The sequence below is a fragment of the Dreissena polymorpha genome, chromosome 5 (assembly GCF_020536995.1).
Source record: "Dreissena polymorpha isolate Duluth1 chromosome 5, UMN_Dpol_1.0, whole genome shotgun sequence".
NCBI lineage: Eukaryota > Metazoa > Mollusca > Bivalvia > Myida > Dreissenidae > Dreissena > Dreissena polymorpha.
The window spans coordinates 80,674,454-80,686,482 of NC_068359.1; the positions used below are offsets into that span (position 1 = coordinate 80,674,454).

General features: G+C 35.1%; 1 protein-coding gene across 1 annotated transcript in view; it reads right to left on the bottom strand.

Annotated features, from left to right (window-relative positions):
* Positions 1-12,029, bottom strand: part of LOC127832127 (inositol 1,4,5-trisphosphate receptor type 3-like) — a 101,823-nt gene that overhangs the window by 74,850 nt on the left and 14,944 nt on the right. Inside the window, 6 exon segments of the mRNA XM_052357362.1 lie at positions 5-127; positions 224-409; positions 1,428-1,511; positions 6,994-7,044; positions 8,009-8,134; positions 10,385-10,479. Of these exon segments, the coding sequence (XP_052213322.1) occupies positions 5-127; positions 224-409; positions 1,428-1,511; positions 6,994-7,044; positions 8,009-8,134; positions 10,385-10,479 (665 nt within the window).

The window sequence follows — 12,029 nt, forward strand, 5'->3', positions numbered from 1 at the left end:
CTACCTGACTGCATTGTAGTAGGCTAACAAACTCGTCGATCTGCGAATGCGAGATTCTGTCCACAATCTTCCTCTTGTCTCGTATCAGCTCCACTATCATCTGAGCCACGTTCAGACCGATACCGCCCTAGAACACACACGGGTGAGCAATTTGAACAATGTAATACATGTAATGAAAAGACGTCATAGTAGACATAGTAATAAATATTATTCTTCAACTGACTTTTTGCGTGAACTGTGTCTGGAAGAATTCGATGTACTTGGCGAAGTAGAGCGCGTTCTTCCGGCTCTTGCCGATCATGTACGTGTACAGTATCTCGTACGCCTCCTTGAACACGAGGATGATGTTCTGTTCGTCCGGGACGCCCTCTAGCGGAAACTGCAGGATGCGTACCAGAAGGTCGATCACCTGTAAAAACGGGGGTTAAATGTACAGTTAAATGGGACTGAACATAAAAAACATGTAGACATGACATAAACGTCATTCAGTACATGCTAAATTAAGAAAAAAGATTCGATTCAAACATGCCTGAAAACACACGATTACCAGGTAAACATTGGTAAAAACACAACAAAACATACACCATCATAGTAAAGCACATTATTAAACTAAACATCCCTGTATAATATTTTACTGAATAAATAGAACCAACAGGTTAAAATATTTATATTCTGTTATACATTTGATGTATATAATTGAAAGTCTAACTGGAACAAAAGACATCGCTCATCAAAATAAGACAATGGCATGGGTGTAGAAGACAATGGCATGGGTGTAGCACATGCAATATGTATATAATATACAAATTCACAAAATAAAGGTTATTTATAATGCAGAAAACATATTTTTATAATGCTTCCATTTTGGAGTTTTCTTAAAGGGGCCTTTTCACAGATTTTGGCATGTTTTGAAGTTTGACATTAAATGCTTTATATTGATAAATATAAACATGAGGTCTAAAGAGCTCCAGTATAAAATCACGAATAAAATTTAAAAACAAAGAAAAAAGTATCCCAAAACAGGGCTCGAACCACTGACCCCTGGAGTCCTGAAGTAAAAGTGTACCATTTAGACCTCTCGGTCATCTGTGCTCATACTAAGTAGATGTATTTTATACTTATAATATATATAAGCAACCTTTGTAGTTTCACAGAATATAACGACAACAAAAGAACTCTCCAAATTATTCAATCGTTTCGCGTTGTAACGCTTTATAATTTTCAGGTTTTTAAATCGTCAAAAGATGCATAATATGGCTATTTTAGAGCATGGTAAACGTTCAGTATTACTGTTTCCTCACAAATATCATAACTAGAACGAAAATTTGCGAATCTGAAACAACTTTTTTTTTAATTTTGTGAATCTACCAAAACGTAAAAAGGCCCCTTTAAGTGAACTAATTTAAACAAAGCCATCTCAATTATACCTTCAGATTCCGCATGAGCTTCTGGCGGTTCTTGCTGGGCAGTCCGGACTTCATCAGCATGTACTTTCTTAGTTCCTCCATCGCCTTCAACGAGACACAACCGTCACAAACTCGAAACTTGTAAAATGTAATTTTTGACATTTGAAGTATGGAGCTTTTGTTGACGTTTTACCACAAAACCTGTTAAGTAAAGTAAATCTCCTGTTTGACTATTTGGGGAAAGGTTATCGTCAACATGGGGCTATTTATTCAAGAATATGTATCAAATACTTAATGATAAGACTTAGTGATTGTTTTAACTATTGTAAAGTAGTAAATTTAACTCAGAAGATTTGAGGTGTTGTCCATCATGTAAATATCACAGCAGTAATCCGACCTGTTTCTCAATCAATTATTGGGCAGGGAAATCAATCAACTATTGGACAGGGAAATCAATCAACTATTGGACAGGGAAATGTCGAAACTGATGGCGTTTCTTCTATTATTATTTTTTCGATATTGATACTTTATTTACCTCGTCCATAGGTATGTGCAGGTCGAAGTCATCCTGCTCTATACCGTACATACAGTTTTGTGTTAGTATGAGTAAACAGTAAACAGTGTTGTAATCAATTGTTAGAATATAATATCCTTATACATACATAAACACTATACCAATTACAAATGTTTAAAATCTTAAAAAAACAAATAAAGTTTATCATAAAAAAATGAAGAGTAAATGTAGTGTTATGTAAAGCAGATGCACAAACTATTGTCATTGTTTAAGTATAAAAAGCTTCGGATTAGTGACAATTTTTACTGATATTTGAGATCTTTCAAATGGTTGATTGTGGAATTTTTAAAGGATAAATAATATTCATATTATGATATTGGTTCAGCAAACAAACTAACAATTGCCCAAGATAGTAGTTCTGTTTAATGACACTTAACATTGTTTTGGATTTTAAGAGACATAGTCAGGCTCATTGTTAGCCCTTGTTTGGATGAAACTATCCCCTTTCTCTGACATAGGTTTATACATTTTTTCAATTCTAGCATAAGAATATACTTATACTTGAGTGTTTTTGCACATTATGTTCACATACAAATTCAACAACATAATTCGCAATTCTCTGTGTAAAACAGAAATCCCAAAACAGGTCTTTTATAGATTCCTCATTGTCTTTACAAAAAGTGCACAGGTTTTCCTTCAAAATGTTCATTTTATACAATAGAGATTTAATTCCAAGGATTCTATGTACTATTCTTGTTTGAAACCATTGAGTGTAAGTAATTTTTAAAAATATCAAAAACGAGACTATGTACTTTTTCCACTCAATGTTGTTGAAAAATGTATCCCACTTTGTTTGGCAAGTCGGTATATCAGAATTGATAATACACGTTATAATAAATGCACGTTCTGTGTTTGGCTTTTTAATAACTTGGAAGTCAGAAAGACTGGGAAAATTCTTTAAAGTTCTAATCAATCCTTCATAAAATAAGAAGTTGATCTTTGTGCCAATATAATTCTCTTATATAGATTGTTTTAAAAAATTTCCAGGGGTTTTTACAATATCCCTAACAAATCGAATTCCATTGTCATACATGCATTTATTATATATACTACTAAGACCTATTTTAAAATTGTGATTATACAATAAAGGCATGTTAAGTATATCTTAACATTTGCAAACAACTTTCTTACTGATATACATAATGTGGTATGTAAGAACATCTTTCCAAAAACTATTCTTTAATACAAATTTTCTCAGCATAATTTTTTCCTACATTCATCATTTTGTTAACATAAAATATTGAATAAACACGTTGAAAACATTTTCCAGTGCATAAGACAATTGTTCTTAACCATGTTAGTTTCATAGTTTTTTTCAAATGCATATAATTCTATCATAGATATTCCTCCCTCCTCAAAAGATTGAATAGCAATACTATGCTTGATTTTCGAGGGGCCATTCCAGACGAAATTATGGAACATGGTGTTTATTTGTTCCGATATTGTCTCTCCCGGGCTATGCAGGGAGATAAATAAGTGTGTAAATAGGGAAAGTAATAATGTTTTATGACAGTTATTTTCCCTAGGGGAGTTAAATTTCTTCTATTCCAAAAGTTTATAGTATTGTGTAATTTAATTATTTTATTTGCAAAGTTGATATCTAGCATTCTATTTAAATCAACATCAAATAGAATACCTAGAACTTTAAATTGAGTTGTACCCCAAACTAGTTTGTATTTTGTTTTTGTACTGTACTTTTTGGAGCCAATCCTTATTAAATTTGTCTTGTCGTAATTTATTTTCAATCCAGAATACAATGCAAAATCATTTAAACGATCAAGAGTAGCATTGAGTAAAGCTTCTTTGCCATCTAAAAAAGTGATGTATCATCAGCACACTGAGAGATTTTATATTCAGTGCTATTAATTTCAATTCCTTTGATAGTATTAGAATGCCGTATTTTAATTGCTAAGATTTCAGCGCATAGAATAAAAATGTATGAGCTGATGGGTTCCCATTTTCTGCAACCTCTTTCTATTGTAATGAAGTCTGAAAAGAAGCCATTAATTTGTATTGATGTTTTGGGGTTGTGGAGGAAGAGGGAAATCTATGTTTTTAATGTTTCTCTAAAATTGAAATAGTCAAGTGATTTTTCAATAAAATCAAACTCTAGGGTATCGAACGCCTTTTCAAAATCAATTGTCATCAAGAGCCCAGGGATGTTGTTATCTTCTGTATATTTCATTACGTCATATAATAATCTAGTGTTTTCCCCAATATGCCGGTCTTTTATGAATCCCGTTTGATCTTCAGATATAAGAGTATCAAGAACAGTTTAAAATTTGTTGGCAATTGTGTCAGATGCTATTTTATATATAACATTTAAACGTGTTTAAGGTCTTATATTTTTTAGGAAGTGTCTGGGTTTATCTTTCTTGGGTATACATGTAATAATTCCTTGTTTTGGGTTACTGACATAGATCCACATATAAAAGCATAATTAAGGCTCCTTGCAACAAAATGACCTAAATCCTTCTAAATTTTTTAAAAAGAATTCTGCAATATTAAAACCCATCTGATCCCGGGCTTTTATCACTTTTCATATTTTTTTAAGGTTTTTGAGATTTCTTCTAATGTTAAAAGGCATTCTAAAGATTTAGATTGCTCATTACTCAGTTTAACAGTGTGTATATTCTCTAAATCTTCATGTATATTATAATTGAAATGAGTATTATTTTTTTTATACAAAACTTTTTAAAACTGTGCAGCTTCTTTTAAGATATCATAGTTATCAAATATTTTTTGACCTGCACTATTTTCAATAAAAGGAATTGTTTTATTATACGCATACTGTGTTTCAAGGTTGCAGAAATATTAAGTGGGGTTTTTACCTTCTTCAATTTATTTTGCCCTTGCTATAAAAGAAGAGTCTTTCATTTTTACATTACGAATATTTTGGAGTTCCTGATGTAATAGATTAAGTTCTGCCATGTTTTCGAGTGTTACATTTTTTTCAATTTGTTCAATTGAATTCAATAGATCACATTCTCTTTCTTTATTTTTTTATTTTTATGCCCCCTTTCGAAAAAAGGGGGCGTATAGTGATCGGACTGTCCGTCTGTCTGTTCGTCCGTCTGTTCGTCTGCCGTCTTTTCGTCACACTTTGCGTTTAGGTTTCGAAAAATGCTCATAACTTCTATGTCCCTTGAGATATAACCTTCATATTTGGTATGCATGTGTATATGGACAAGGCCTTTCCATACGCACAACATTATTTACCCCTGTGACCTTGACCTTGAACTTAGGGTCCGCGTTTAGGTTTCGAAATCTGCGTTTAGGTTTCGAAAAGTGCTCATAATTTCTATGTCCCTTGTGATATAACCTTCATATTTGGTATGCATATGTAAATGGACAAGGCCTTTCCATACGCTAAACATTATTTACCCCTGTGACCTTTACCTTGAAGTTAGGGTCCGCGTTAAGGTTTCGAAATCTGCGTTTAGGTTTCGAAAAATGCTCATCACCTCTATGTCCCTTAAGATAAAGCCTTCATATTTGGTATGCATGTGTATATGGACAAGGCCTTTCCAAACGCACACAAATTTTGACCCCTGTGACCTTGACCTTGAACTTAGGGTATGCGTTTAGGTTTCAAATTCTGCGTTTAGGTTTCAAAAAATGCTCATAACTTCTATGCCCCTTGAGATATAACCTTCATATTTGCTATGCATGTTAATATGGACAAGGCCTTTCCATACGCATAAAGATTTTGATCCCTGTGACCTTGACCTTGATCTTAGGGTCCGCGTTTAGGTTTCGAAATCTGCGTTTAGGTTTCGAAAAATGCTATAACTTCTATCAAAGCGTTTATATGTCATCCTATGGTGACAGCTCTTGTTTGATTTTTAACTTGAATATGAGATGGTTTTGCCTCTTATTTCCATTAATAAGGTTTCAAAGAAGAGTTGGTCGTTTCTTCTATTATGATACATACGAAAGAATTAAAGAGTGACGCCAGTTTAAAATCATACAACAACTTTCAACAACTCATGATCGCATCAGATCTATATTTAAATGAAAGACCAAGTCTTTACATGTACGCTAACAAAACACATATTAAATACGATACTCCGCACATAACTTATTCAGCAAATTATTTTAGCAGTTTTCAAAATAATCAGACCAACAATTTATCTGTCTTATTATTTAGCATTTACTTAAGGGTTTCGGGCCCTGATTTGGAAATATTTTATTTTACAGGGAACCGATCAAGTTTTTTTTCAGCTGATGTGACCAGCAATTTGAAATCATTTAGATACGATATGTGATGATTCAGCTTTTTACGTTCCACAGTCTATACCGGGGGACATATTGTGTTTGCCCTGTATATTTGTTGGTTTGTTTTTGACAAACTTTAACATTGGCCATAACTTTTGCAATATTTAAGATAGCAACTTGATATTTGGCATGCATGTGTATCTCATAGAGCTGCACATTTTGAGTGGTGAAGGGTCAATGTCAATGTTCTCCTTCAATGACAGGTCAAATATATGGGGGGGGGGGGACATAGTTTTTCACAAACACAGCTTGTTAACTCTACTTTAAATTGTTTATTGGTTTAGGTACATCATTTTGTTCCAACCGACAGAATGCATTAAAACTTCGCACTTGCACGATTCAATAGATTAACCCATTTATGCCAAGTTGACTCTCCCATCCTTGTAAATTGGATCAATTTATTTCCAAAATTAGGGATGTCTAGTATATTTATTTCTATATTTAGAATATTTCTTACAGAAATTCCTTTAAGCAAACAGCGCAGACCCAGATCTACGCTGTTTGCCAAGGCCTTTTTTCTAGACGCTGGGCATAAATGGGTTAAAATACGATTTTGCGCGGAAATTATAGGACTTCTAATACAGCAATGGTACAGTTTGTACATATTCCTTTTGTTTGCATTTCTTAGGTTAAACAAAATAAATTGCGAATCTATAAATGCTAACTTAATATGCTATATTGAAACACAACAAAAAACATTAAAACGTAACACAATTGTTTTGTGAATATGCTTACCGTCAAAAGCTGGTGCGTTTTCTTAGAATTTAATATCACGCCTTGCTGTCTCTGAAAATATACAATATATACCACTTGAATGTTTACAATATGTTACAAATATCAATTATTTTTAAATGTGTTATTTATAATCAACTTTTTAAAACACTTAACATATTTTTTTTAATTAGAATCAATTTAGAAAAAAATACCGGAGAATAATATGTTTATGGCAAGTAGTCTTCTAATATATTAAATATCGTTAAGAGCAAATATAAAGTCTTGTGTTGGTATCTTGTCAAATTTACCCGAGACATGCTTTAAGACCAACCGATGCATGTAAGTAAGAGAGTTAACTCATTTATGCCTTGCGTCTGGAAAAAAAGGCCTTGGCAAACAGCGTAGACCCAGATGAGACGCCGCATGATGCGGCGTCTCATCAGGGTCTGCGCTGTTTGCTTAAAAGAATTTATGTAAGAAATATTCTATATATAGAAATAAATATACTAGACATCCCTAATTTTGGAAATAAAATGATCCAATTTAGAAGGCTGGGAGAGTCCACTGGGTATAAATGGGTTAACCCAAACCTGGTCAGATTTGCGAAACGATGAACGTAAAGTGTTTTAATGGCATTAACAAACATTTAATTTCATACCTCGCTAAAACATTAACATACTAGCCTTTGTTTGTACTTATTACAAGATAAACGCACGTTGTGACTTATGAGTGTTCGATACCCACTTTTTGGAAGTCCAGGTTCTACCCAGGGAATTGACTCGAGCGCGTTTCAATAAGCCTTAGGAGTTCGATGCAATCGAACATAAATAAATAGGTTAAACTCTGTCAGTGCTGGAACCGAATTTTGAAGGTCTTTGCAAACAGAACGTGGCATCTCATCAGGATCCAAACTGTTTGCTATTCTGATAGTAGTCTTTGAAAAAAATAGAAGAAAATGCTAATTTAAGAAATACAGCAGACGACATTTTAGCAGACGACACATTTCTCAGCATGCAAAGGGTTAAGGTATACGCACGTCCTTGATCAGATTGCGTAGGAACGGCACCATTCCGGCGACGTAGTTAAACTCGTCCACGTGTTCGTCTTCCACCATCTGGATCGTGAACGCGTCGTCATACTGGCTCTCTCCGCTAGCAGACACCTTCAGCCAAAACAAAATCAGTTGATAGAGGAGAACGGAGTTTTGAGCAAGTGTGTTAAGTGCCGTCCCAGATTAACCTGAGTAATCCGACATTTCCGCTTTTTTGTACATGTTGTGTATAGAAGGTTTAAAGGAAGTCTCTTTTTAGCAAAAATCAAGCTCGGGCGGAAAGTGTCGTCCCTGACTAGCCAGTGCGGACTGCACAAGCTTATCTGGGACGACACTTAACGCACATGCATTACACACAGTTTTCCCTTGCAGATGATAACAAGATTGTTCTGGATATACGACACATGAAACATTCAGTTCAAATACATTTAAGTAAGAGGTAAGTTGTTTTGTACTGTAGTGTATAGACAGTTGAACCCTTTCCTTAAATGATAGACTTGCAGAAGATAACAAGATTGTTCTCCTAATTGCTTTTTTCTAGAAGTTCATTATTTATATATTTGATACCAGACAGAAGAACCACTGGAAGAAGTCCAAGACAGATAATATAGCAGTATTGTGCTTCTTTCCAAGCATTTAAAAATACGCTATTTATTAAATCATTTTCATTTAAGTTATATGACATGTAGCTTAACAGAACCGCCAGCGGAAGCCTTCAAGAATGTTTATGAGTTTTTTCTCAAAACGGTAATAATAAAACATGTTTTTATTTCGGCAAAACAAGATGTAAATAAAAATGATGTATTACACCATAGCTTTATCCGTCGTAGACGAACAGCTTGCTAAGCATTAGAAAAAAGAAAATATTCGGTTACGTTGGTAATATCATCATACCCAGAACACATATAGTATAACCATGAGCTTCCAAACCTCCCCTGACACAAGTGTATGCAATAAAACATTTACTTAAAATGACATTATTTCGTTAAAGTTTCATGACCTGCCATCTTGTTACAAGGAAGCAGCACCGCTAGATGAAGCTTTAAATCAGCGCAAAAAAACATAGGGTTTACTTCATCCCCTTCAATATTTTATCATACAAATTAGCCATTAAGTATACACGATTTAATTTGAAAGGTCATGTATCTTTGTTGATTATCTCGGGTGAAAGCAACGCCTGCGTACCGTCAACTAACGCTTTTACATTGTTGTTGTTTTTTCATACCAAAAGATTTTTATGATATTTATATTAATGCAATCAATTTATTATGCACTAACATAACAGATTGGCATCGTTAACATCCTGTACATAATGTGAATACTTGAGTTGAAACAGTTACATAAATACATTTAAAATATTCGTTCTGAACATCATTGAAGACATCGCAAAAAGGAAGCAATGAAACATGCTTATAAATTAAGTAAAATAGATGATGTAACAAAAAACAAGACAATTAGACCAGCGAATATATTAATGTATAAACATGTTAAACGCTGCGTATGTTGTGCACAGCAAAATCACAATAAATCATTTCAACTTTAACAATAAAACGATCGCATGGAGCCTTTGGAAAAAGCCAGGACAAATAAAGAAATAAACGGCAAAATTATGCATGCCAATATTTACTAAATTATTTCAATTAAACATTCATCACATATCTTCCCGCCATTGTTATTCAAATACAAAATCTCTTAAAGAAATATGAAATAAGAGCAAATGAAATAACGTCATCTATGAAACGCATTCGTTGCTTAGCGACTGACCTTCATGTCAGGATCCTGTTGGTAAATAGACAAACAACAAGGGCATAAAACTCAATGAAAGATGCAACCAGACGTTGCTCATTATACGATAAGTCAGATAACTTATCATTAATATTAATAAGTGAGTTCATTGCATGCCAAATATAGCTATTTCAGACGAGAATGATTACCATATATGTTAAACTAGTAAATCTTAAATGTAAACGTGTAGTTTGCTTACTATTCTTAAACTACATGAGAATATGTGCTACCTGATATTTCGCGCGTGTGTGTGTACTTCCGACACGTCCTATTGTCCGTTGCTACATTCGTCTTCAAATACTCGTGCATTTACTTGTACAAGTCAGTATATACTTACATCGTTCTTTTATTAGCTGGTCATAAGAGAAATAAATATATAATAATCACGATCCAATGGTCACCGTTGTGCGCGTTTACTACATTACCTTGAAATAACTTATTTCATTACATTGAGTGGGTGCTATACAAAACATTTTAATGACGATTATTGCATTGTGATCAAAGATTAATAAAAATGTTGTTGCCATGGTGATAAGTACGCTGTTGATACTTGACGCACATGTGACCTACATGTACCTGGCGGACCATGGCGCTGTCCCATCGCAAACCTTTCAGAGTTTGGTCATTGACGTTCTCTATATCCCGGAATTTCCGACGTATGTAGTCCTCGTCTAAAACATACAGCATTTTAATCTGCATATGTTTTGCGACCATTGACTTAAACATCTCAGTTGTAATCGTGTTTGTGCGTTTGTTGTTTGCGTCATAATGTAGTTATACCTGTACTTTTGAAGCTCGTGGTAACGTGCTGTTTACAAAGAAATTGTATAGTGTAAGTATTATTTTACTGAAATCGATAGCAGGTCTTTATTATGACTAGGATCTTAAGTCACCACATTATGAGTTACACATTTACGTGGTCAACCTCACCAAAGAAGCCAGATAATTCCGGCAAGTAACACATTTACGTGGTAAACCCCACCAAGTTAGCCAGATCAATCCAGCCAATAATACATTTACGTGGTCACTCTCACCAAGAAAGCCATAAAGTTCCGTCAAGTAACACATTTACGTGGTCAAGCCACCAAGTAAGTCAGATCATTCCAGCCAGTAACACATTATTGTGGTCAACCTCACCAAGGAAGCCAGATAATTCCGGCAAGTAACACATTTACGTGGTCAACATCACCAAGGAAGCCAGATCATTCCGGCAAGTAACACATTTACGTGGTCAACCTCACTTAGGAAGCCAGATAATGCCGGCAAGTAACACATTTACGTGGTCAACATCACCAAGGAAGCCAGATCATTCCTGCCAGTAACACATTTACGTGGTCAACATCACCAAGAAAGCCAGATCATTCCAATCAATAACACATTTATGTGGTAAACCCCACCAAGAAAGCCTGAACATTCCAGCTAGTAACACATTTACGTGGTCAACCTCACCAAGGAAGCCAGATCATTCCAGCCAGTAACACATTTACCTGGTCAACCTCACCAAGAAAGCCTGAACATTCCAGCCAGTAACACATTTACGCGGTCAACCTCACCAAGGAAGCCAGATAATTTCGGCAAGTAACACATTTACGTGGTCAATCACTCCAAGAAAGCCTGATCATTCCAGCCAGTAACAGATTTACGTGCCGCAAGTAACACATTTACGTGGTCAATCACTCCATTAAAGCCTGATCATTCCAGCAAGTAACACATTTATGTGGTCAACCCCAGCACGGAAGACAGATCATTCCAATCAGTAACACAATTACATGGTCAGCCCCAACAAGGAAGTCAGATCATTCCAGCCAGTAACACATTAACGTGGTCAACCGCGCCAAGGAAGCCAAATCATACCAGCCAGTAACACATGTACGTGGTCAACCCCACCGAGAAAGCCAAATCATTCCAGTCATTAACACATGTACGTAGTCAACCCCACCAAGAAGACAGATCATTCCAGCAAGTAACACATTTACGTGGTCAACCACACCGAGGAAGCCAAATCATTCTGGCCAAAAACACATGTACGTGGTCAACCCAACCAGGAAAGCCAGATCATTCCAGTAAGTGACACATTTACGTGGTCAACCACACCAAAGAAGCGAGATCATTTCAGCCAGTAACACATTTGCGTGGTCAACCCAACCAGGAAAGCCAGATCATTCCAGCCAGTAACGCATGTACGTGGTCAGCCCCACCAAGGAAGCCAAATCATTCCAGC